Below are 21,647 nucleotides of genomic sequence, written 5' to 3'. Positions count from 1 at the left end.
TGTTCACAACCACTTTTTTTCATGATAGCCCAAACTGAGAACAACTCAAATGTCTATTAATAGGAGAATGGATAAATTGTGGTTTACTCATAAGATGGAATGTTACACAGCAATGCTACACACATGGGTGAATCTCACAGGCATTACATTGAACTGAAGAAATCTGATGCAAAACATTTTTTTATATCCTGTGTGATTTCATTTATATCAAGTTCAATATAAATGAAATAATTTTATATGATCTTCTACTGCTGCTGAGTCGCTTCCGTCGTGTCCGACTCTGTGCGACCCCATAGACGGCAGCCCACCAGGTCCCCCATCCCTGGGATTCTCCAGGCAAGAACACTGGAGTGGTTGCCATTTCCTTCTCCAATGCATGAAAGTGAAAAGTGAAAATGAAGTTGCTCAGTCGTGTCCGACTCCTAGAGACCCCATGGACTGCAGCCTACCAGGCTCCTCCATCCATGAGATTTTCCAGGCAAGAGTACTGGAGTGGGGTGCTACTGCCTTCTCTGTTATATGATCTAAACAAATATATATACTATATATGTACACTATATATAGTACATACTATATAATACTATATATATAGTATCCCAACTACCATTTCGGAGAAGGCTCTTGCCTGGAAAATCCCATAGACAGAGGAGCCTGGTAGGCTGTGGTCCATGGGGTCGCGAAGGGTCGGACACGACTGAGCGACTTCCCTTTCACTTTTCACTTTCGTGCATTGGAGAAGGAAATGGCAACCCACTCCAGTGTTCTTGCCTGGAAAATCCCAGGGATGGGGGAGCCTGGTGGGCTGCCGTCTATAGGGTCGCACAGAGTCGGACACAACTGAAGCGACTTAGCAGAGCAGAGCAGAACTACCATTTACAGAAATAGGAGGGATGCTGATTTTAGTAGAGTTGGGGTCATAGCCCTCCATGTCCTGCTTTGCCCTCAACACCTAAGCAATGTTGCTTATGCTCTGAATGAGTTTCTAATGAAAACACTTCTTTTGGCTTCAGAACACTTCCCAAACCACCAGGTTCAAAGTAGGCCAACAGACAAAGGGGCCCTGACCCCATGTCCATCCTCAGTCATCTGCTCCTCCCTTTAGCTAAGCCATACTTTCTCCAAAAGCAGCCCAGCCAATATTTTACCTTTGCTTCCCTGGGGGCTCAGATGGTAAAGTGTCTGTCTACGATGCGGGAGACCCAGGTTCGATCCCTGGGTTGGGAAGATCCCTTGGAGAAGGAAATGGCAATCCACTCCAGTACTATTGCCTGGAAAATCCCATGGACATAGGAGCCTGGTAGGCTACAGTCCACGGGGACTCGCAAAGAGCCAGACATGACTGAGCGACTTCACATTCACATTCCCAAGGAAATATTAGCTTATTTGAACCCCTTCTCCACATCAAAAGCAGGTCTTTGCCTGTTTGCCTGGAACAAATGGGCAGTCCTCTGGACTGGTCATTTTCAACCTCTCAGTTATATTTGACTCCTCCATAAAGGTCCTCCTCCCAGGCCCATGGTCCTCTTCCTGCTCACTGACCATCCCTCCTCAGTTTCCTTCTCAAGTCCCACCCACTCTGCTTAACCTCTCAGCATTAGAATCTCTCAGGGTTAAGCCACGGGATACTTCTTTCCTACAAATTCCTTCTGAAGGTTCTTACTCCTATCACTTCAAGCTCCATCTTTATTCTCATAAGCCTCAAATTTACATCTCCAATTCAGACCCTATTCAGCATTCAGATTACCCTACTGGATGTTTGCCCTTGGACAGACACACCTGAATTTATCATGTCCACAGCAAAGTTCTTGGGCTCCCTGACTCACCTGCCCCAACCATCTTGCCCTTGACATTCTCTTTCTTGTGTAATCCCTAGATAAGAAAAATAGCAGCATGATAAGCCATGTTTATGTCAAGTCATATACAGGAGTCTCTCATGATCCCTCCCTTCCCTTCAGTCTCCAAATCTATCCTACCACCACTAGTCTCTGCTTCCTCAAAACTTTCTCTCAAATAAACCCATTTGTCCAGTTATACTGCCCGAGTCCAGAGCATCATCCTCTCACCACGAACATTTGCTCTGACCATCTTCCTTGCTTCCATCCTTGCCTCCCAAAATCCAAATAATAAGAGCTTTCTAGACTAAGGGAGCATCAGCCAGCAAACATTCAGAAGACATCCAGGAGGCTGGACCTGGGAGGACCACAAAGACGTAGCTTTGAGTGGACTGGGAACAGAGTGGGTGAAGTGAGGGGAAACCGAGGCTTTGCATGCCTTGCCTTGCATATTAAAGATGAACTCAAGAGCAGCGAGGAGCTAAGGAAGGTTTATAAACCAGGTAATGGCTTTCCAGGCAGGCATTACAATTAGAGGAGAAGCCTCTGGCGCAATGGAGGTACACTGGAGAGATGCAGAGAGCAAGAAAAAACAGCCCTACAGTTACTGGAATCAACCAGCTATTGGGCATGTCATGAAGCGTGGTGTGCTGTTCCCATGGACTACTGCCAGAAACAGAGCCTTTCTATAAAAGGAGACATAGTAACAGTGACTTTTTTTAGTACTATGAAGGAGAAAGCATAAGAAATGTTAGCCAATCACTGTTAATTGTACCTTGGAGGAATCAGCTTGCTTATGCAAAGAAAGAGAGAAGAGAGAAAACAAATTTGGTAAAAAGGTTCTATTTTCTGCAGTTGAAAAAAAAATGGAGCAAAATGGAGCTCTGAGCTGCTTGATTAATAACTGAAATGTAATGAAAAAGTGGGGAGGGGGGAAAGAAAAATTCTTTCTACTTGTTTTTATTAAAAGTAGGATTTTATAGATACTTGGAAGAATGAAACTCCTGGTTTTCAAATATCATTTTGAATTTAGGCAAAGAAACAAATTTGCTTTCTTTTCATATCAATACATCAGTCCCTATTGTTCTGTTGACAGTTGATATGAAGAACATAATTTAACATAATTGGCATTGTGAAAATGGGATAAATTATTCATCCCAAAAGGACCCCTTGTCTGGATATATTCCCCCTTCGCTGGCAAGGCCAGATAATACATGATGGTTCAGATGGCGCAAAGTACAGATCATAAAAATTTAAAATACTACTTCCCAGGATTATCAATAGTGAAGAGGTTCCCACATGAAGAGGCCCTAGGATTGGCAGGGACAATAAATAAAAGTGCAGAAGTGCTGACAAGGAGCATAATTGTATCTTTATGAGCTGGACTGCAGGCCAGAAATAGGTCTACGCTGTACCTTTCAGCTCATTCTTGCGGCAAAGAGAGAAGTTAGGAGCAGGACAATGAACGGCTAGCCTCTGAGCACCTCCTGTGTGCCAGACATGGTGCTACTCATGTGTACTCACAAAGTCTCATACCCTCTCCCCCACTTAGAGATCCTCTTTGAACTTCACATCTCTCCTTTAAGATCATTATTACACCCATCTTTCAGATGAGGAAATTTAGCCTCAGAGACTTCAGTCCCTTGCCTATGATCAAATGACAGGTAAGTGGTTGAGCTGGAAGAACTGAAGAATATGATGCTCTTTTCTATAATTTTTAAGGTACCTGCTATGTGCCTGGCACTGTACCAAAAGCTTTACATCCTATATCTCAGACAATCCTTTCAACCACTTTGAGGAAGGAGAGAGTATCCCCATTTTACAAGAGTCAGAGTCTTGGGGAGCAGAAATGACTGCACAACCTCATATAACCACTAATGGGCTGACTCAAGGCTTGAGCCTGGGCTTCTGGCTCAGATCAACTGCCACTAGTAAGGTCATCATTCAAAAATCGTAGCACTCAAACTCGAATCCTGTGGCACCTGATGCTCTATAAATGCTATTGAATGAATGCCCTAATGAGTGAATCCTGCACCTAAAGAGACGAGGTGAAGCTACCCTAGTGGGGCCTGGGTGCATATCTGGGAACCTTCTCCCACTTACCACCTCACTCCTCAACTCACACTCCATCTCTTTGGGTTTGAGTCTCTCCCTGGGCCCTTGAAGTTTGGTACTAGGCCCAGAACGCAAGTAAGATATCGGTGTTCAAAGGACATTAGTGGTAGTATCGTCCAATCCCACCAATCCAGAGATGGGATCATGGGAGCCCAGAAAGGGGGAGGGATTTGCTGCAGGTCACACAGCCAAGATTCTAGTATGGACCCGCTGACTCCCAGTCCAGGGCTCTTTCCTGTGTGCTCAAATCTCTTCTCCTTGCTGGGCCTTTGATTTCTCAGGGTAGAATGGAATACTGGCCAGGAAGGCTGCATATGGATGGACTAGCCCACAGTGAGTCTATGACTCTTCAACTCTGTGACAAGGCATATAGCTGGGGAAGATGAGGGACTCTTCATTGGTGCTACAGGGACTGCCAGCTCCTGCTCTGAGCAGAGGCTTGTTGCCTGGGCTGGAGTCCCTACAGCGAGGTCCATAGCTCTGCCATCCAGACCCATCCTCTACAGGGCAGAAGCTCAGCCCACCTCACTGTTCAACCCTTCTTGCACCTGTGTGCACTCCAGGAACTATGGGACTGAATTGATGATGATGATGATGGTAACAACAATCACAACAACCTTGCATTAAGCACCTACCCTATGCCAGGTACTGTGATAGACATTCGACATTGCATTTTCTCATTTTACCCTTTAAACACTTCTTAAAGGAAGATACTACTGTCCTCATTTTAATAAGAAAACAGAGGGACAGAGTGGTTAATAAACTTGCCCAGGGTCACACAGTAAGTAGGCAGTAGAATTAGGATTTGTAACAATGCCAACTGCATTGTTACAATGCATGTGTCTCTGTATAGGCCACCCTTTGCTTGCAGGGACATTGGCTCACTAGCTCACTGTCTCTCTGTGCATGAACATGAGCAAGTAAGGCACTTCAGCTCTCTGAGATTGCTTCACCATCTGTGAAATGGAGGTGATTTATTAAAAAATATATAAAATTTGATATATCCTCATGGTAAAAAAATAAGTATGAAACTTGTAGAATTATATATATACACACACAGTCTTCAAATGGGCCCCAACCACCCCATCTGCAGTCCCCAACCACCCCATCCATAGTCCCTAACCATTCGATGGGTTTTGTGTGTCTCTTCAAGACTGTTTTATAAGAATGAAACATACACCCATATTTCCACAAATGGGGCTCCATGCCACATTCTTCAAAGCTGTTTTAAAGGAGCAGTGTGTCTGTTGCTTTTTCCACATTAGCACAAACACAAGCAAATCTGTCTCATCCTTATAACAATTGCTTACTTTTCCTCATCCATGCACTATGGTTTATTTAACCACTTCAATCTCATAGAACATTTGTTTAACCGCTCCAATCTCCACATACATATATGGCTTTGCAGATTCGAAAAATATATCCATAGGACAATTTTCTGGTGCCAGTAGCAACATACCAATCAAATGGGATATATAGTTTTAATTTATAAGCAATGTCCAAATACCCTCTAAAAACCACTGCATCAAATTATATAACCAAGCAGAGTGCAACAAGAAGATCTGCTTTCCCCTAGCGTTAGCAACACTGGGCATTATCACTTTATTTATTTATTTATTGCCAATCAGATATGTAAGATGCTATGTTCCATTTAAAATTCTTATGTTTTAAATTATAAAGAATTTTTAAGCTGCTTATTGGTCACTTTCTGTCTATTTGTTGGAATCACCTAGTCCGAGCCTTTGCCCCAATTTGGGGTGATGCACAATCTGCCTCTTGTGAGCCCCTGAAGAGCAGAACAAGGGGGCTCTATCAGCCTGGAATCTGCAGGGATACGCATTTTCTGCTTCCCAGGGAAAGGCTGATGGTCCTCTGATCCTGTGTATCGGGGAGAAAAATAAATCCTCTGGTGAAGCCACGACGAAGACCAAGAAGGCATTCAGGACCAGTGACAGGGGCAATGTCTCCTTTGCTCCTTTCTTTCCAGATCTGCTCCATCAAACCCTGAACCTCTACCACTGAAACCCCATCCTTCTCAGCAAGTTTTACTTTTATAGTCATCCTCCAAAAATGTCACTTTTGGGAGACACAGTCTGAATATCCAAGGAGAGAAAGGAAACTGTCAATGAGCCCCATGTTTGTGTCATTAGACAATTTTCACTTGTTTCCTCACAGTAACCCTGTTAGGTGGCTATTATGCTCATTTCACAGAAAGGGAAAAAAAAAAAAAAGGCCCAGAGATACCAAGCAACTTGCCCAAAGCCACACAGTACATGAATAGTTTAGCTGAGATTTGAATACAAGTCTCTAGGACAACAAAGCACATGTGGTCTACCACACAAAATGTGAAGTGTGCCGAACATTAAGAATCGATCTTTTAAGGTCTGCATTCCTTTCCTCCCACAGGCAGGTGAGCCAACCTCCTGCGGGACGTGTAAAGATTTAGTAATCAGTAGAAAGGAAAGGATCAAACTGCCTAGAGCCTCGCAGCTGGCTTTGCTGAATACATGATTCATCTGGGCCTTTGCCAAGGAGGGCTGTGCCTCTCTGGCTTGCTTTCAGGGGAATAACCATCCTTTAGCTGGCATTTCCCAGACTCCTGGGTGCAGATCTTGGTTGCCCTGTTTTCTTTTGGTATGTCCTAGGATAGTATTTTAGTTCTCTGAGCCTGTTTTCATATGGACATAGTGGTCATGACCTCATAGAGGAGTTGTGCCGTTATCTGGGTCACTTAAATAAACCAAAGGCACATCCTGGAATTTGGTATCTACAGACTGATGTCCCAGCTTCTCAAGAGCTTGCTACCACGGCCTGGAGAGAGCTACCAAACTGCTTAGATTTAAATGGATTAACTAAGCCTACCTTTACACTAGGCAAGGGGCCGGGGGTCTCATTCAGCCATCATTTCTGGTTTCCCACCATATGCCAGAACCAAGGCTACAAAACTGAGACAGAGACAGGACCCTCAGGCCTGGTGGGAAAAGCTCCTCAGGGCTGACCCAGCACTGTCATAATCAATCCGTCCATCCCCCCATTTCTGTTGCCAATCACAAACACAGCAGAGAATTTCTAGTCGATCTCCTGCCCTCCACTCTTCTCTTCTCCGACTCATGGAGGGGAGGGTGCAGCTAGAAACCCAGGAGCCTCTATTTGGGGTAAATTTCTCTGGTGCTGGCTCATTTGGGAGATGGATTGGAAGAAAGGAGGAAGAAGAGAACAGGCCGTAGGGTAGCCTACAGCAGCCAGGGGAATCTTCCTAAAATAGAAATCTGATTCTGTTACTCGACTTCTTTAAACCCCTTCCAAAAATGTACCATGTGAACTGGCGTCCACTGCACCTCGCATGCCACATCGCCCCCCACTCAGTGCACCCAGGCAACTCGACTCTGACTGTCCTTCTTCTCCCCTCGGGGCCTATCCGCATGCTGACCCCTCTGCCTCTACCTCCCTCGCCACCCCCAACCCTCCAGCTCTCAGCCAGGGTTGCTTCTTCAGAAGGACCTTCCCTGACCACTGTTCCACCATAATTAAGCCCTCTTAAGTCTTAGCCTTTACAATCTAGCATCTTACTCTTTCCTTAATAGCCCTTCTTGCAAGCTGCATCTCTGAACTTCTATTTGTGTGCTGGCCTGTTTGAAGACCCCCTTTCCCACTGGGACTAGAAGCTCCATGAAAGTAATGATCACGCCTGACTTTTCCTGGCTGTGTATGTATAGCCTAACGTGGTGCCCAGCACATAGAAGGTGCCCCATGGAAACAGTGGATGAGTGAATGAAAAAATGAGTTCCTTCCAGCATAGTAAGTGTCACCTTAGCTATAATTATGAGTGGCCAGGGAGGGTGTCCAGGAGAGCTGCCATCTGAACTGGGTTTTGAGCTGCCATGAGCACTGGCTTATCAGACAGGAAAAGGGACAAGCGGGGCATTCTGGGCAGAAGGAATGGCGTGGGCAAGGAGGAGGGAGCAAGAAACACCCTGGAGAGTATGGAAAATTCCAGGGCTGGTTTTTCAACCTCAGCACTGTGGACATTTTGGGCAGGACAGTTCTTCAGGGGTGGCATTTTGTGCATTGTCACGCATTTACCAGCATTTCTGGCCCAAAGCAGCACCCCCACCTTATTGTCACAACCGAAAAGTGTCTCCAGACACAGCCAAATGTCCCTCCAGGAGGGAGGGGAGGCACCCCCTGGCTGAGAACAATGCTCGAGGTAGTTCTGCCATGCTCGTGTTCAAGGTACAAAGTGAGAAGTGGTAGGAATGGAAGCCAGTGGAGCAGGTGAGGGAGGACCTGGAGTGTCAAGGGCAGGATTTGAGGACTGCACGCTGTGGGGAGGACTGTGCCCTGTGGGGAGCACTGGAAATGCTTTCCAAGGGAGAAGGACTGATCACAGCTGGAGGACTGATCAGAGTGATAGAAGAGGCGGGGGAACAGACACAAGGCCTCCTCTCCTAAGGCAGGCACAGCTCCTCCAGCACTGGGGACGGAGGGAGCATTGGAGGCTGTGATGCTCTCTTTCCAGGATGGCCCCAGGCCTTACCTGCAGGCCCAAGAGAGCGCAACAAGGACCCTCAGCCAGGGATGAAGGGATGTAGGTCTGAAGAAGCACTGCCTGGGGTGGGAAGTTTCTCATTATTGAAGGCAGCAAGGTGCAGAAGGGGGAACCGAGGTGTCAGGAGCACTGGGCTTCCAAACTCAGCTCTTCCACTCTCTCTGTGAAGCTTGAGCATGTCTATTGACCCAAGCCTCAGTTTCCCCACCAGTGAAATGGGTGCACTAATACCCACCTCATATGGTTGCTGGGAAGATTAACTGAAACCATAGCTGTGAATGCCCTGCATGGCCCATTTCTAGCCCAGAGCAAGGGCTTCAGACATACTCATCCTCTCCACTTAGCCTCCAAAACCTCTCCCCCAGAAGCTCGCATTCCATACTAAGAGTATTCAGTGGACAAATCTAGAAATAATTGTCAGTATTACATGCCAAAGCACACTCTGTATTTTACGTTTTCAGGAAGAAAACTCATAATATTGGGGTCTAATATATGCCTTTCTGATAACCTTTTTAGCTTTAAACCCTCACCATCTGGCTGGACCTAATGAGAGGGCTGACAAATGTGTCAGAACTCGCCTCGCCCTCTCTAAAGCCCTGTAAGGTTGAGTGCTCCCTCTACCCACGAGGAGGCTGAGGCTGGGCCAGTTGGCCCCCTATTCCTGCTGAGCACTGCCTGGGGTCTGGGTCCTCCAGGAGGCTTATCAACTCTGGGATTTGGGAAGTGACTTTACCACCATGCCTGAGTTTCATCATCTTTAAAAACTGGATTAAAGGAGCAACTCCTTTATTAGATCCTATTAACTACTGAAAGGATGAAAGGAAATTCTGTGTCTGTGTGTATGTGTGTACTTCTGACTTAAAATCTACCATAAGTAGCACATGAAAATGATAGTTATTATTCTCGTATGGCTGGTTTTGTGCCAGGCACTGTATATATAAGGCCAAATCTAACACTGCCCCAACCATTATGAAGTAGGTGTGACCCTCCTCACTTCACAGAGGACACTGAGGTCCACCTGGTATGAAGACTCTGTTAAGGACACCTGCCAAAGTCTGTGAGGTGCCCCCGGGGGATGTGTCCACTCAGGGATTTTCACCCTCCAAGATGCACTGGTTTCCTTTTCCATGCATGCAAGTCCACGATGTACTTATCTTCAGGCTTTGGGACAGTTTTTTGGCACATCTGGACTGGCTCAGTGGTTATCAGGCACATTTCCTGTCACAAGGAGAGAAAGAAGTCCTTGGAGGTGGGGAATGGGGTGAGGAGAAAGGGGTGACAGAGACCACGATATCTCTGGATGGCCCGCAGGTGTGTGTAGAGTTGAGGGGAGAGGTAACCTCACCACAGTCCCTTTTCCTTGCATGCCTCTCAGGGACATAAAGATCCTTGAGACTGAAGGGGAAAGATTCTTCCTAAAACTTCGCAAAACCTTGAGCAAATATCCCCTCTGCTTCTCCTCAATTTCCACTAAATCTGCAATCAAATTCCAGCATTGCCACTCACTCCTCTGTGAGCTTGGATAAATCGCCAAATTTCTCTGATCCTCCTCCACCTTTTGCCTGCAGACGTGGATGGATGTATAATCCCTGGGCAACATGCCTCTAGCACAGTGGTTCTCAACTTTGGCGGCACACAGGAGTCCACCTGGGAAGGTTTAGTTAATAGTGATGCTTGGGTCTCACCCCCCAGAGATCCTGATATAATTGTTCTGGGGTGTGGCCTAGGTATCAAGATTTTCAAAGGTTCCCCAGTAAACCCTAATATACAGTCACAAACTGAGAACCTCTGCTCTACAGGTAACTAATACCCAATTAATATTACTCCTTCACAGTAACAGTGTTAACTGCCTGTTAGCAAATTTTATCTTCAAAAGGCCTTATCAGTTTCTCAGGATGGCTCCGTGATTCTTTATTTCTGGAACCCCTATGCATATTTTCATATTGACAACCTCTGCACTTTCAAAACAGATGACTCAACCCTCAGCCAATCAGCCAGGCCCTTTATCTAGCTTTGGCTTCTCTTCTGTTCATTGGATAGAGCCAATTGGTTAAGACACACAATGCCTTCCTGGAGATGCCAATGAGAAAATCAAACAAATGGAATGATCCATTGTTCACTCTTCAGCTAGGGAACTTCATCATTTGCCTCCTAATCTATCTCTTATGGCATGCAAAAGCTCACATTAGAAAACCCCAAGTTCTCTCAGAGGGATCTGAATATCACTTCTCCCACCTGTGCTCATAGAATGACTCTCCCACTTTTGTACAAACGCTCACCTCCATTCTTCATGGACTCCTCCCACGTCAGGAGATGTGCCATCAGCCAGTCACTCATTTCCAGCCACGCCTCCCAAAAAACACTCTATTCCAGTCATGCTATTTCCCCAAAGCTCTCCATGCTTTGCACATTTGTGCCCTTTGCCTTAAATGCCTTTCCCTCCAGTGGCCTCCAAATTCAAATGTTCCCCTCTGCAGCTGACCTAACCTGTCCTCCCAGTTCCCTCTCTGCCACAACAGAATTTAGTTGTTTCCATCCCAGTGATCTCACAATCTTTGTAACGCTCAGGCATTGCATTTACCATGTTGCTTTATATTAATTTAAGTCTTATATTGATGAGGGATTTTGTAATGTGTGTTTTTATAACCAACGTCCAGGGTAGGAACAGGGCTTTAGCAGGTGCAAACTAAATGCTTGTTGGACTGCATCCAATTCTCTGACCTCAGATTTGTAGCAGTCAATTTTTAAAAGACCTTCCCCAAATAATCAAGACCATTTTCTTTTTCTTCAAATCTGGAAGCTTATTAGTATTCATCCACTATAAAACTTTTTAAAAGAAAGGTTAATTTTTTTGCCTACATATGTGAACAAAATCATGAACAAGCACTTACCATAAACCTGAAACAACACAAGAGGTGTCATGTCTCTAGAAGGAATACCTACATTTTACAAGAAGGGGAACATATTTGGCTGATAAGGGAATGAAAGGGTTTGAGGGAGGTGGAATTTTCCTGCTGCTTTATTTCCTGAGATGAGGGGAGCACGGGGGCTGCTGATGAGAACCAGAGCACCTGCTTTACCTTTTCCGGAGCAGGCAGCTGTAAGTGATTAACCTCCAGGGGCGTGATGAGAGGGACGGTCTGGAAGCCGTCCTCAACCGAAGGTGGTTTGGCTCCCTTCTCACTGGGGTTACTGTTCAGCTTCACCATTCTGATGCCTTTCTTCCCAGACCTAAGACAAGCAGTAGAATTCTAGTTATAGTGGGGAGAGAGGCAGGAAAGAGAGGGCTGACGACAGAGAAGACAGCACTGCCCTCAACAGCTCCACTCTGGTGGCTTCAGTGTAGACACAGTCATCGGTCTTCCGCTAGATTTCCTGACATGATCCCTATTATCCAGGAAAACTTCTTTAATCATCAAGAAATGCCACCTGCCTATGGCACTCACCAGCTTTCAAATTTGAGAAACTCAAGGAAAATCCCAGTCTTATACACAAAATATACAACCTTAAAAAATCAGCCAAGACACAGAGCTAACATAATCACATAATCTCAGTGGAAAGCTAATTCTTAGTGAAAAAATAAATCCTATTATTCTGGGTCATCCTGCAGTATGATAAATTTCACCTTACCACCTTGATTGCTATTTTATTATATTGTGTTTTTCCCCCATTAATCTCCCTAAAATACAATAAATACATTCAATACCTCTATGTGTAGTATGCCCTTTTACACAATATGTAGGTTGTACAGGAGATACAATTTCTTAAAACAAAAAAGGACTGGCTTGAACCTGATCCTGATTCAGCCATGGAATGCCTCCATTTCCTCAATAGCAAAGAGCCATTTTTTTTTTTTTTTTTTGGTTCCACGGAAAGTTAGCAACCCCCGTATTGCAAGATTGCCAACTAAATAAACAAATCACATTTATTTCTTTCCAGCTCCCTTGGAAGTCAAACGGTGTTCCCACCCCACTCCCAGAAGCCCAGTACAACTGAATTTTTCTTGTCAATCCTGCTGACTGGAACATTATTAGACAAAATAGGGTTGTTGTGGGGGTGAAAGGGATGGGCAAGGGTTGGAGGATACTGGGGAGTGGTTATAGCAAAAACAAATGCCTACTTACTGTGCAGCACTCTCGGGGGTCAGAGCAGATTCAAACCAGTTTGAAGAGGAGGACGGCCGGGAGTCCTGCCTCCTCAGCCGGAGCTTGTGGTGCTGAAAGGACAGCGCCTTGCGTGCGTCTGGATTGGGAGCTTCTGAGAGCGAGGCGCCAGCGAGCGGGCTCCTGGCAGCTGTCTGCCCGCTCGCTCGCTCGCTCGCTCGCTCGTTCGCGCCCCCTCCCACCGGGAAACGGGCTCCCACACCATCTGTCATCTGGCACCACCTGCTGTTTCTCATGCATGGCCACAACCACAGCATGGGACAAAATGGTTTCAAGAAAGTGGGAGGGATTCTGGCCATTAAAAAAAGAAAGAAAGAAATTAATAGGCACCGTCTTATTATACAAGCAATCCTTGAGCCTTTAGAAAAACTGGAGGAGGCGGCATATTCATTAAGAAAAGGGACCACGCCGAAGATTTTCCAGGACAATATTATGAAAGACAGAATTGTTCAGGACTTAACTCCGTGCTCTGACCTGTGTATGGAAAGAAGGAGAACTAATATTTATTGAGTATCTCCCATGCACTGGGCCCTTTTCCAGGTTATTTCAGACTATTTCTCTCATTTGCAAATTGCGATTTCTGATAGTGCCTACATGACGGGGCAGTGTGAGTGTGATAACTTGCAGAAAGCATTTCGCTCAGAGCAAGGTGCATGACTAGCAGTGCACAAGCGTAAGCACCCTTTCTCACGATGCTGTGACCGTGCAGGTCAGCTAAGGTCACAGAGCTAGCTGAGCACCAGGTATCTGAACCCCGATCCACTGCTGTCAAAGTGTGTATGCAGTCCACATGACAGAGCTTCTAGGCTGGTGTCTGGAATCAGAGAGGGCAAAGTGCTGGAGTCAGTTCTATGAAGTTTCGGCTGTGGGGACATTTTGAATTCCCTCTCCAAGCCTTCTTTATCTCTGATGTGGGTATAATAACATCTCCCTTGCCAAGCAGTTGTGAATATGAGAAGATATTGCACTCAAGGAAGCCCCTTTCAGCTCAGGGACAGGGTTCTGAATGGTTAAACTGTTTCATCCCTGGAGATTGCTCTTACATGCCCTTTCAATCCTCTGAGGTCAAGACTGTTTCCACTAGTTTCTCCCAGACGTATCCACACCACCATTGGCCATTCATTCCCAGCTGCAAGGCTGTTTATGATGTACTTCATAAGGTCTTGGTGTAAGTAATAGCATCCTCTTTCACTGTCAAAAGTATCCCAGCTTGCACGATAAATTATTTGGTCACCTTGGTTGGTGTTCACATATGGAGCACAGCATACACTCTCCTAGTTAAAATGCCAGGAGAAAACACATATATTACCTGTACTGTTTAGGAATGAAGTGGGTGCATGTGTATGTGTGTGTGTGAGTGTGTGTTTGTGTATAGAAAAAGAGATGTTTCTGAGACAATAGAGGCTATATTGCATCAGAGCTGAGTAGGACACTTCTATTAACAGAAGAATGCATACATATAAGAGGGAGGTATTCCAATAAATGTGAGCCCTCCATTCCCTGCTTTCCCAAAGACCTGGGTGATTTCCAGGTGCAAGGGCTAAGGGCAACATAATGGACACAGCTGTGAACACTTGTACTTGATCCTATTATGCTGCCTCCAAAGGAAAAGGGAAGTCCCTTCAACACAGCTTATGACAGAGTCACAAGCAGAGAACCACAGGACCTGAGAATCTAGTAAGGTCTAGGATAAGGGCCTGCCTCGTGCAAAACCCAGGATTCTTGATATTTGAGGCCAGGAGAGAGGGTGCAGAAAGAAATGGGGGTCTGTAGTGATGTAGAGAAGCCCCATGTTGGAGAATGATATGAGGGGTGTTTAATATAATGGACAATTATTCTCTCGTAGAGCCCTGGAAAAGATGTTTGACAACTGACAACAAAAATAATGCCATTTTGTCATCAGGTTCTCCAAGCATGTGGATGTAGATGTAGTCTATAAGACAATAAGTGAAGGGTAAAGGGGCCAATCTGGTGGTATTATTTCTGTATTCCACTTGAAGTGGTTAAGTATTGATTCCAATTAAACTGTAAAAATTTAAGTATGCTTATTGTAATCCCTAGCATAACCAAAAATATACCAAAAGGTAAAGTCCAAAATGTGACATATAAGTTTAAATGAAATACAATAAAAATAAAGTTCAAATAGCCCAAAAGAAGGCAGGAAATGGAACACAGAGGTACTGGGTTAGGCTTTCGGCTTTCAGCTCAGAGGAAGTCACAGTGCAACTTTTCTTCTCCCCTCCCACGTCTGAGTTTATCTGACACCAGCTGCCTCTGTCATGCTGCCCAAGTTCGACCCCAATGTGATCAAAGTCATGAAACTTAGGTTCAATAGTGAAGAAGTTAGTAGCACATCTTCCCTGACCCCCAAGATCATATTTCTGGGTCTGTCTCCAAATACAATGTTAGTGATGACATCACCAAGACAACTGGTTACTGAAGGGTTGAAGGATTTCACAGAGAAACTGACCTGACTCAAAAGAGACAGGTGAGATTAAATCTCAGCTCTGTCACTTGCTATATTTCTGATTTAGGTAAAAGTTACCTAACCTCTCTATGCCTGGATGTCCTAATTGTAAATTGATGGTACTAGCAATAATTCAGAGAAGGCAATGGCACCCCACTCCAGTACTCTTGCCTGGAAAATCCCATAGACGGAGGAGCCTGGTAGGCTGCAGTCTATGGGGTCACTAAGAGTCAGACATGACTGAATGACTTTACTTTCACTTTCCACTTTCATGCATTGGAGAAGGCAATGGCAACCCACTCCAGTGTTCTTGCCTGGAGAATCCCAGGGACGGAGGAGCCTGGTGGGCTGCCGTCTATGGGGACGCACAGAGTCAGACACAACTGAAGCGACTTAGCAGCAGCAGCAGCAGCAATAATTCACAGGGTCATTATAAGGATTGGATAAGTATATTTATATATGTATACATATATACATATATACCGCTATATATATACATATGTATGTATATATATGAAGAAAGCTTTCCTTGGTGGCTCAGACGGTAAAGCATCTGCCTACAATGCAGGAGACCTGGGTTCGATCCCTGGGTCAGGAAGATCCCCTGGAGAAGGAAATAGCAAAGCACTCCAGTATTCATGCCTAGAGAATCCCATGGACCAAGGAGCCTGTGGGGCTACGGTCTGTGGGGCCGCAGAGCCGGACACCACTGAGTGACTTCACTTTCACTTTCACGTTATATATATGGGCTTCCCTGGTGACTCAGATGATAAAGAATCCGCCTGCAATGCGGGAAGCCTGGGTTTGATCCCTGGGTTGGAAAAAACCCCTGGAGGAGGGCATGGCAACCCACTGCAGCATGCTTGCCTGGAGAATCCCCATGGACAGAGGAGCCTGGTGGGCTACAGTCCATGGGGTGCAAAGAGTCAGACATGACTGAGCAACTAAGCACAGCAAACGCACACACACACACACACACACACATACACACTGCATAGAACAATACCTAAAAGTGAAAAACAAGTATTTATTCTTATTATTCAATTATTAGATAATCATTTTTTATAACTAGCTTTCAGGGCTTTTTTTAGTTTTATAACCTATCAATTTATTTTTTTTAATTATTTTCTTATTCTTTACTCCCTTATTTTTATCCCATTTTTCTGTTTTGAGCTTCCCCAGATAAATATCTAGTTTTGATTTGCTTTCTGTTTTATAATGAAAGAAATTAATGCTATTACTTTAATGTATCTCTGATTAGTGATGCTTTTTATTATCCTCCTTCAAATAGTGTGTAACTGAGTATTTGCGTCTTTAACTCAAGTCATTCAGTAACAGAGTTTTGTTTCATTTTTATTTTTAAATGTTTGACTTTCACAGTTGCTAATTTATATCTCTTGAGACTAGTTTCTAGTTTCACTGCATGTAGTCCAAGACTGTTTTCTGTATATTTTCTGCTTTGGGGAATGTATTAAATTTTCTTTGTAGCCTAACATATGAACTATTTCAGCTAAAATCCTCTGAGCATAAGGAAAGAAATCATATTCTATATAAATACAGATTATTATACATAACTATTAAGTCAAGTCTCTTCCTTAAGTTATTTAAATCTTCTATACTCTCATTGATTTTTTACTTATTTATCTATCAAGAAATGAGAGAGGGGTGTTGCTATTTTCCATGATTGCTGTGATATTTCTCCTTGGTGCCACATCTTACGGGTTTTGCTTATAGATGTAAACCTATTCAGTTCAGTTCAGTTCAGTTCAGTCACTCAGTCGTGTCCAACTCTTTGTGACCCCATGAATCACAGCACACTAGGCCTCCCTGTCCATCACCAATGCCCGGAGTTCACTCAAACTCACATCCGTCGAGTTGGTGATGCCATCCAGCCATCTCATGCTCTGTCATCCCCTTCTCCTCCTGCCCCCAATCCCTCCCAGCATCAGAGTCTTTTCCAATTAGTCAACTCTTCGCATGAGGTGGCCAAAGCACTGGAGTTTCAGCTTTAGCATCATTCCTTCCAAAGAAATCCCAGGGCTGATCTCCTTCAGAATGGACTGGTTGGATCTCCTTGCAGTCCAAGGGACTCTCAAGAGTCTTCTCCAACACCACGGTTCAAGAGCATCAATTCTTCAGCACTCAGCTTTCTTCACAGTCCAACTCTCACATCCATACATTACCACTGGAAAAACCATAGCCTTGACTAGACAGACCTTTGTTGGCAAAGTAATGTCTCTGCTTTTGAATATGCTATCTAGGTTGGTCATAACTTTTCTTCCAAGGAGTAAGAAAATAACCTATTAGTCATAAATAATGTTTCATGATTTGAATTCTTGTTTGTATGAAATGTAATTGCAAACCCTTCCTTCTGTAGTTTGTATTTTACTCTTCCAAACAGAGGAAAACAATAGAATGGGAAAGACTAGAGCTCTCTTCAAGAAAATTAAGAGATACCAAAGAAACATTTCATGCAAAGATGGGTACAATAAAGGACAGAAATGGTATGGACCTAACAGAAGCAGAAGTTTAAGAAGAAGTGGCAAGAATACACAGAAAAGCTGTATAAAAAAGATCCTAATGACCCAGATAACCACAATGGTGTGGTCACTCACCTAGAGCCAGATATCCTGAAGTGTAACATCAAAGGGGCCTTAAGAAGTATTACTACAAACAGAGCTAGTAGAGGTGATGGGATTCTAGTTGAGCTATTTCAAATCCTAAAAGACAATGCTGTTAAACTGCTGCACTCAGTATGCCAGCAAATTTCGAGAACTCAGCAGTGGCCACAGGACTAGAAAAGGTCAGTTTTCATTCCAATCCCAAAGAAAGACAATGCCAAAAAATGTTCAAATTTTCATACACTTGCACTCATTTCACATATAGGAAGAAAATTCTCAGAATCCTTCAAGCTAGGCTTCAGCAGTATGTGAACTATGAACTTCCAGATGTACGAGCTGGATTTGAAAAAGGCAGATCAAATTGCCAACATCTGCTGGATCATAGAAAAAGCAAGGGAATTAAAACAAAAAATTGCTTCATTGACTATGCTAAAGAATTTGTGTGAATCACAAGAAACTGGAAAATTCTTAAAGAGATGGGAATACCAGACCACCTTACCTTCTTTCTGAGAAATGTATGAAGAACTAGAAGCAACAGAGCCAGACACGAAACAAGACTGGCTCAAAATTGGGAAAGAAGTACATCAAAGCTGTATATTGTCACCCCACTTATTTAACTTCTGTGCAGACCTCATCATGTGAAATGCCAGCTATGATGAAACTAGACAGCATATTAAAAAGCAGAGACATCACCTTGCCGACAAAGATCTGTCTCATCAAAGCTATGATTTTTCCAGTAGTCATGTATGTGTGTGAGAATTGGACCATAAGGAAGTCTCAGAGCCAAATAATTGATACTTTTGAACTATGGTCCTGGGAGAAAACTCTAGAGAGTCCCTTGGACTGCAAGGAGATCAAACTAGTAAATCCTAAAGAAAATCAACCCTGAATACTCATTGGAAGAACTGATGCTGAAGCTAAAGCTCCAATACTTTGGCCACCTGATGCAAAGAACTGACTCACTGCAATAGATCCTGAAGCTGGGAAGATTGAGAGCAAGAGGAGAAAGGGGCAACAGAGGATGAAATAGCTGGATGGCATCACTGACTCAGTGGACATGAGTTTGAGCAAACTCAGGGAAATAGTGAGTGACAGGAAAGCCTTCAAGGTGCGCTACATTTCATGGGTTGCAAAGAGTCAGACCTGAGTTAGCGACTGAACAAGTATTTTATAATTGAACTTTCTTGATGAGGTCACTTTAAGTAACTTTTTTGTAATACGGGAATTTAACTCCTTATAATTAACACCTGGAGAAGGCAATGGCAACCCACTCTACTACTCTTGCCTGGAAAATCCCATGGACGGAGGAGCCTGGTAGGCTGCAGTCCCTGGGGTCACTAAGAGTCGGACATGACTGAGTGACTTCACTTTCACTTTTCACTTTCAGGCATTGGAGAAGGAAATGGCAACCCACTCCAGTGTTCTTGCCTGGAGAATCCCAGGGACAGGGGAGCCTGGTGGGCTGCCATCTACAGCGTTGCACAGAGTCGGACACAACTGAAGCGACTTAGCAGCAGCAGTTATTATCATTTTGATAGTTCTTTTCGATCTCCTTCATTGTATCCTACAATACACTTTGGCTACAGTAACCCTAGATGAACTTTTTTCTACCAGTAACTTGGAAGACACAAATAATTCTTTAAAATCATCTCTTCAGTTATTTTTTAATATGTCAAAAAAAAGATTTGAATAGACATTCATCTCCTAGCCTTCAGAATAAAACAGATTATTTTGATACCCACTACATGCAAAATAAGATAATTAGCTCACATGTATTTCTTCTCCTTTCCTGCCTCTCATTTCTCCCATATGCATCAGATGTTAAACCCAAGTTTTTATTTTCACTAATGCATATTTTCCTCCTTTATTTCCATTTCCTGTTACACTCTTGTCAGAATTGGAAATGGAAGAAAAGTGAATACAATGTGAGCCATTTTCCAATGGGCTTGATGGTGACTTATCTGAAAATAATAATTCTACATACATAAGTTTCAAAGGATCTGTGATGCTTCTGTGATTGGTTTTTAATATGTCTTAGCACTTAAAATCTGTTTTGTTTTGTTTCCATGCATAGATACACCTCCAATGAAAGAAATGATAAAAGCACTTTAGATGTCTCATTCTAAATCTTGTCAATTTAAGAATGTATTCAAAATTTAATAGTATGATAGGAACATAAGCTTTCTAGAAATCTGTCCTAAGAATCTCCCAGAGGCAAGTATAAAAGGAAGCTATGGCTATATTATTGCTAGGTGCTCTATATTTAAATTTCGAATAATGGCAGTCAGAGAGCTATGAAAAGCTTGAGATTCTCTTTCTTCTTAAAAAGGGAAGCGGACGTTGCCTACTTTTGATTTAAAGGGAAAAAGGACAATGAAGAGGCAGAAAGGCAAATGGCAGAAAGGCCAGCCCACGTTTCTCCTCTGATTGGCTAGAAATAGATGAAGAAGACACTAGAGGAGGCAAGCCCTGGGGGTGAAAACTGACACCAGCTTAGTTCAGGCAGGAAGGCTCACAAAGAACCTTTCCAATTAAGGTCTGGGGATCCACTTAGAAAGAAATAAGCTGATAAGAACAAAGGCTTTTTGAGGAAGTTTTTGAATTTTGCCTGGAAATCTGTTTTTAGAAGGCATTCCATGGGACTCTTTTCCTATTAAATGATCGATCAAGTTGTCTGTCTCTTCCAACAAAAGCCTTCCCAGTCTCAGTTGTAAAATTAGTCCCAGTTGAGCAGAAAGTTTTGTTGTGGGACGGATTCCTCCAAAAGCTGATTTTCAGAGTTTTGAATGCACAAAGTTTACTCAGGAGTGCTCTCAGGAAAAAGAACAGAAGGGAAGAAAGCAGAACTGGTTAGAGGGAGAACTTGAATGGTGAAAACAGTCCCAAGGAAGCCCTCAGCCAACATCAACACTACCTATAAAGCTGGGATAAGCCCTTTGTAGTTGTGCTGAGTTGAGATGCAGATGAGCGCCCTTCCCCAAGAGGGCAGGGCCTTGGCAAGCTGTCACTCTTCAGCCAAGGGCAATTCCTGGAGAGGGTTAATAGCTAAGGCTAGCAGATGAGGAACAATGGCCAGACTTCCCAGCCTGAAGGGGGGATCTATCTAGGAGCGTGGCATCCACCACAGGCTCTGTCCTCGTCTGTCTTCACGTCATACTTCCTCACGTGACCACCACACCCCGAGACTTCAAACAGCATTTATATATTTGTAACTCTTAGATTCCAGCAGACAGATTTCTTCTGGACTCCAGACCCTATCTACAGCTATTTCCTTGACATCTGCACTTGAATGGTACACAGCTACCTGCATCTCAACATGTCCCAAACCAAACCCCTGATGTCTCCCGCAAAACTGCTCCTTCTCCTGCATTGTCTTTCAGTGAACTGCCCCATTGTCCCCACTGCTGCACCCAGAAAACCGCGAGGAGCTCCTGACGTTTTCCTCAGTCCCGCATCCGATCATCAAGCCCTGCTTCTTCTCCCTCCCGTGTTTCTCACAGCAGTCCGCCCTTCCCTTTGTCCATGACTCTCCCTAAGTGCACTCTACCTCCCTACCCAACAAGCTTTCTAACAACTGTGCTTTCCTCTCCACCAATCTATTCTTCAGACAATAGTCCAAGCAACTTCTATAAAATAGAATTCTGGTAGTGTTGCTTCCTTGCTCAGAACCCTTGAGAAGCTTTTCTTTTCTTTTAAGATAAAGACCCAAACCTCAAACTTAAGACTCTAAGGCTCTTTTATGATTTCTCCCCTGACTACTCCACAAACTTCCCCTTGAAACTGCATTTCAGCTTTACTGACCTTTCAAATACACACTCCTTTCCCACCCAGGTGACTTCTCACCTGATGTCTCCCCTGTGGTTTGCTCGAGGGCATGCCCTTTCCCACTCCTTTAATTAA

At 44.0% G+C, this 21,647-nt stretch overlaps 1 protein-coding gene across 1 annotated transcript in view; it reads right to left on the bottom strand.

Moving 5' to 3' along the window:
* LOC102181163 (neuron-specific protein family member 2) overlaps positions 1-12,794 on the bottom strand; it is a 72,262-nt gene extending 59,468 nt beyond the window's left edge. The window contains exons 1-2 of the mRNA XM_018065786.1: positions 12,621-12,794; positions 11,577-11,727 (exon numbers count right to left, since the gene is read on the bottom strand). Coding sequence (XP_017921275.1) covers positions 11,577-11,705 — 129 coding nt within the window. The 5' untranslated portion in view covers positions 11,706-11,727; positions 12,621-12,794. The remainder of the gene's footprint in view (positions 1-11,576; positions 11,728-12,620) is intronic.

Source organism: Capra hircus, chromosome 20 (assembly GCF_001704415.2).
Source record: "Capra hircus breed San Clemente chromosome 20, ASM170441v1, whole genome shotgun sequence".
NCBI classification, from domain to species: Eukaryota; Metazoa; Chordata; class Mammalia; order Artiodactyla; family Bovidae; genus Capra; species Capra hircus.
The sequence above is the reverse complement of the archived record's forward strand: the minus strand, read 5'-3'. Positions and strand labels throughout refer to the sequence as shown.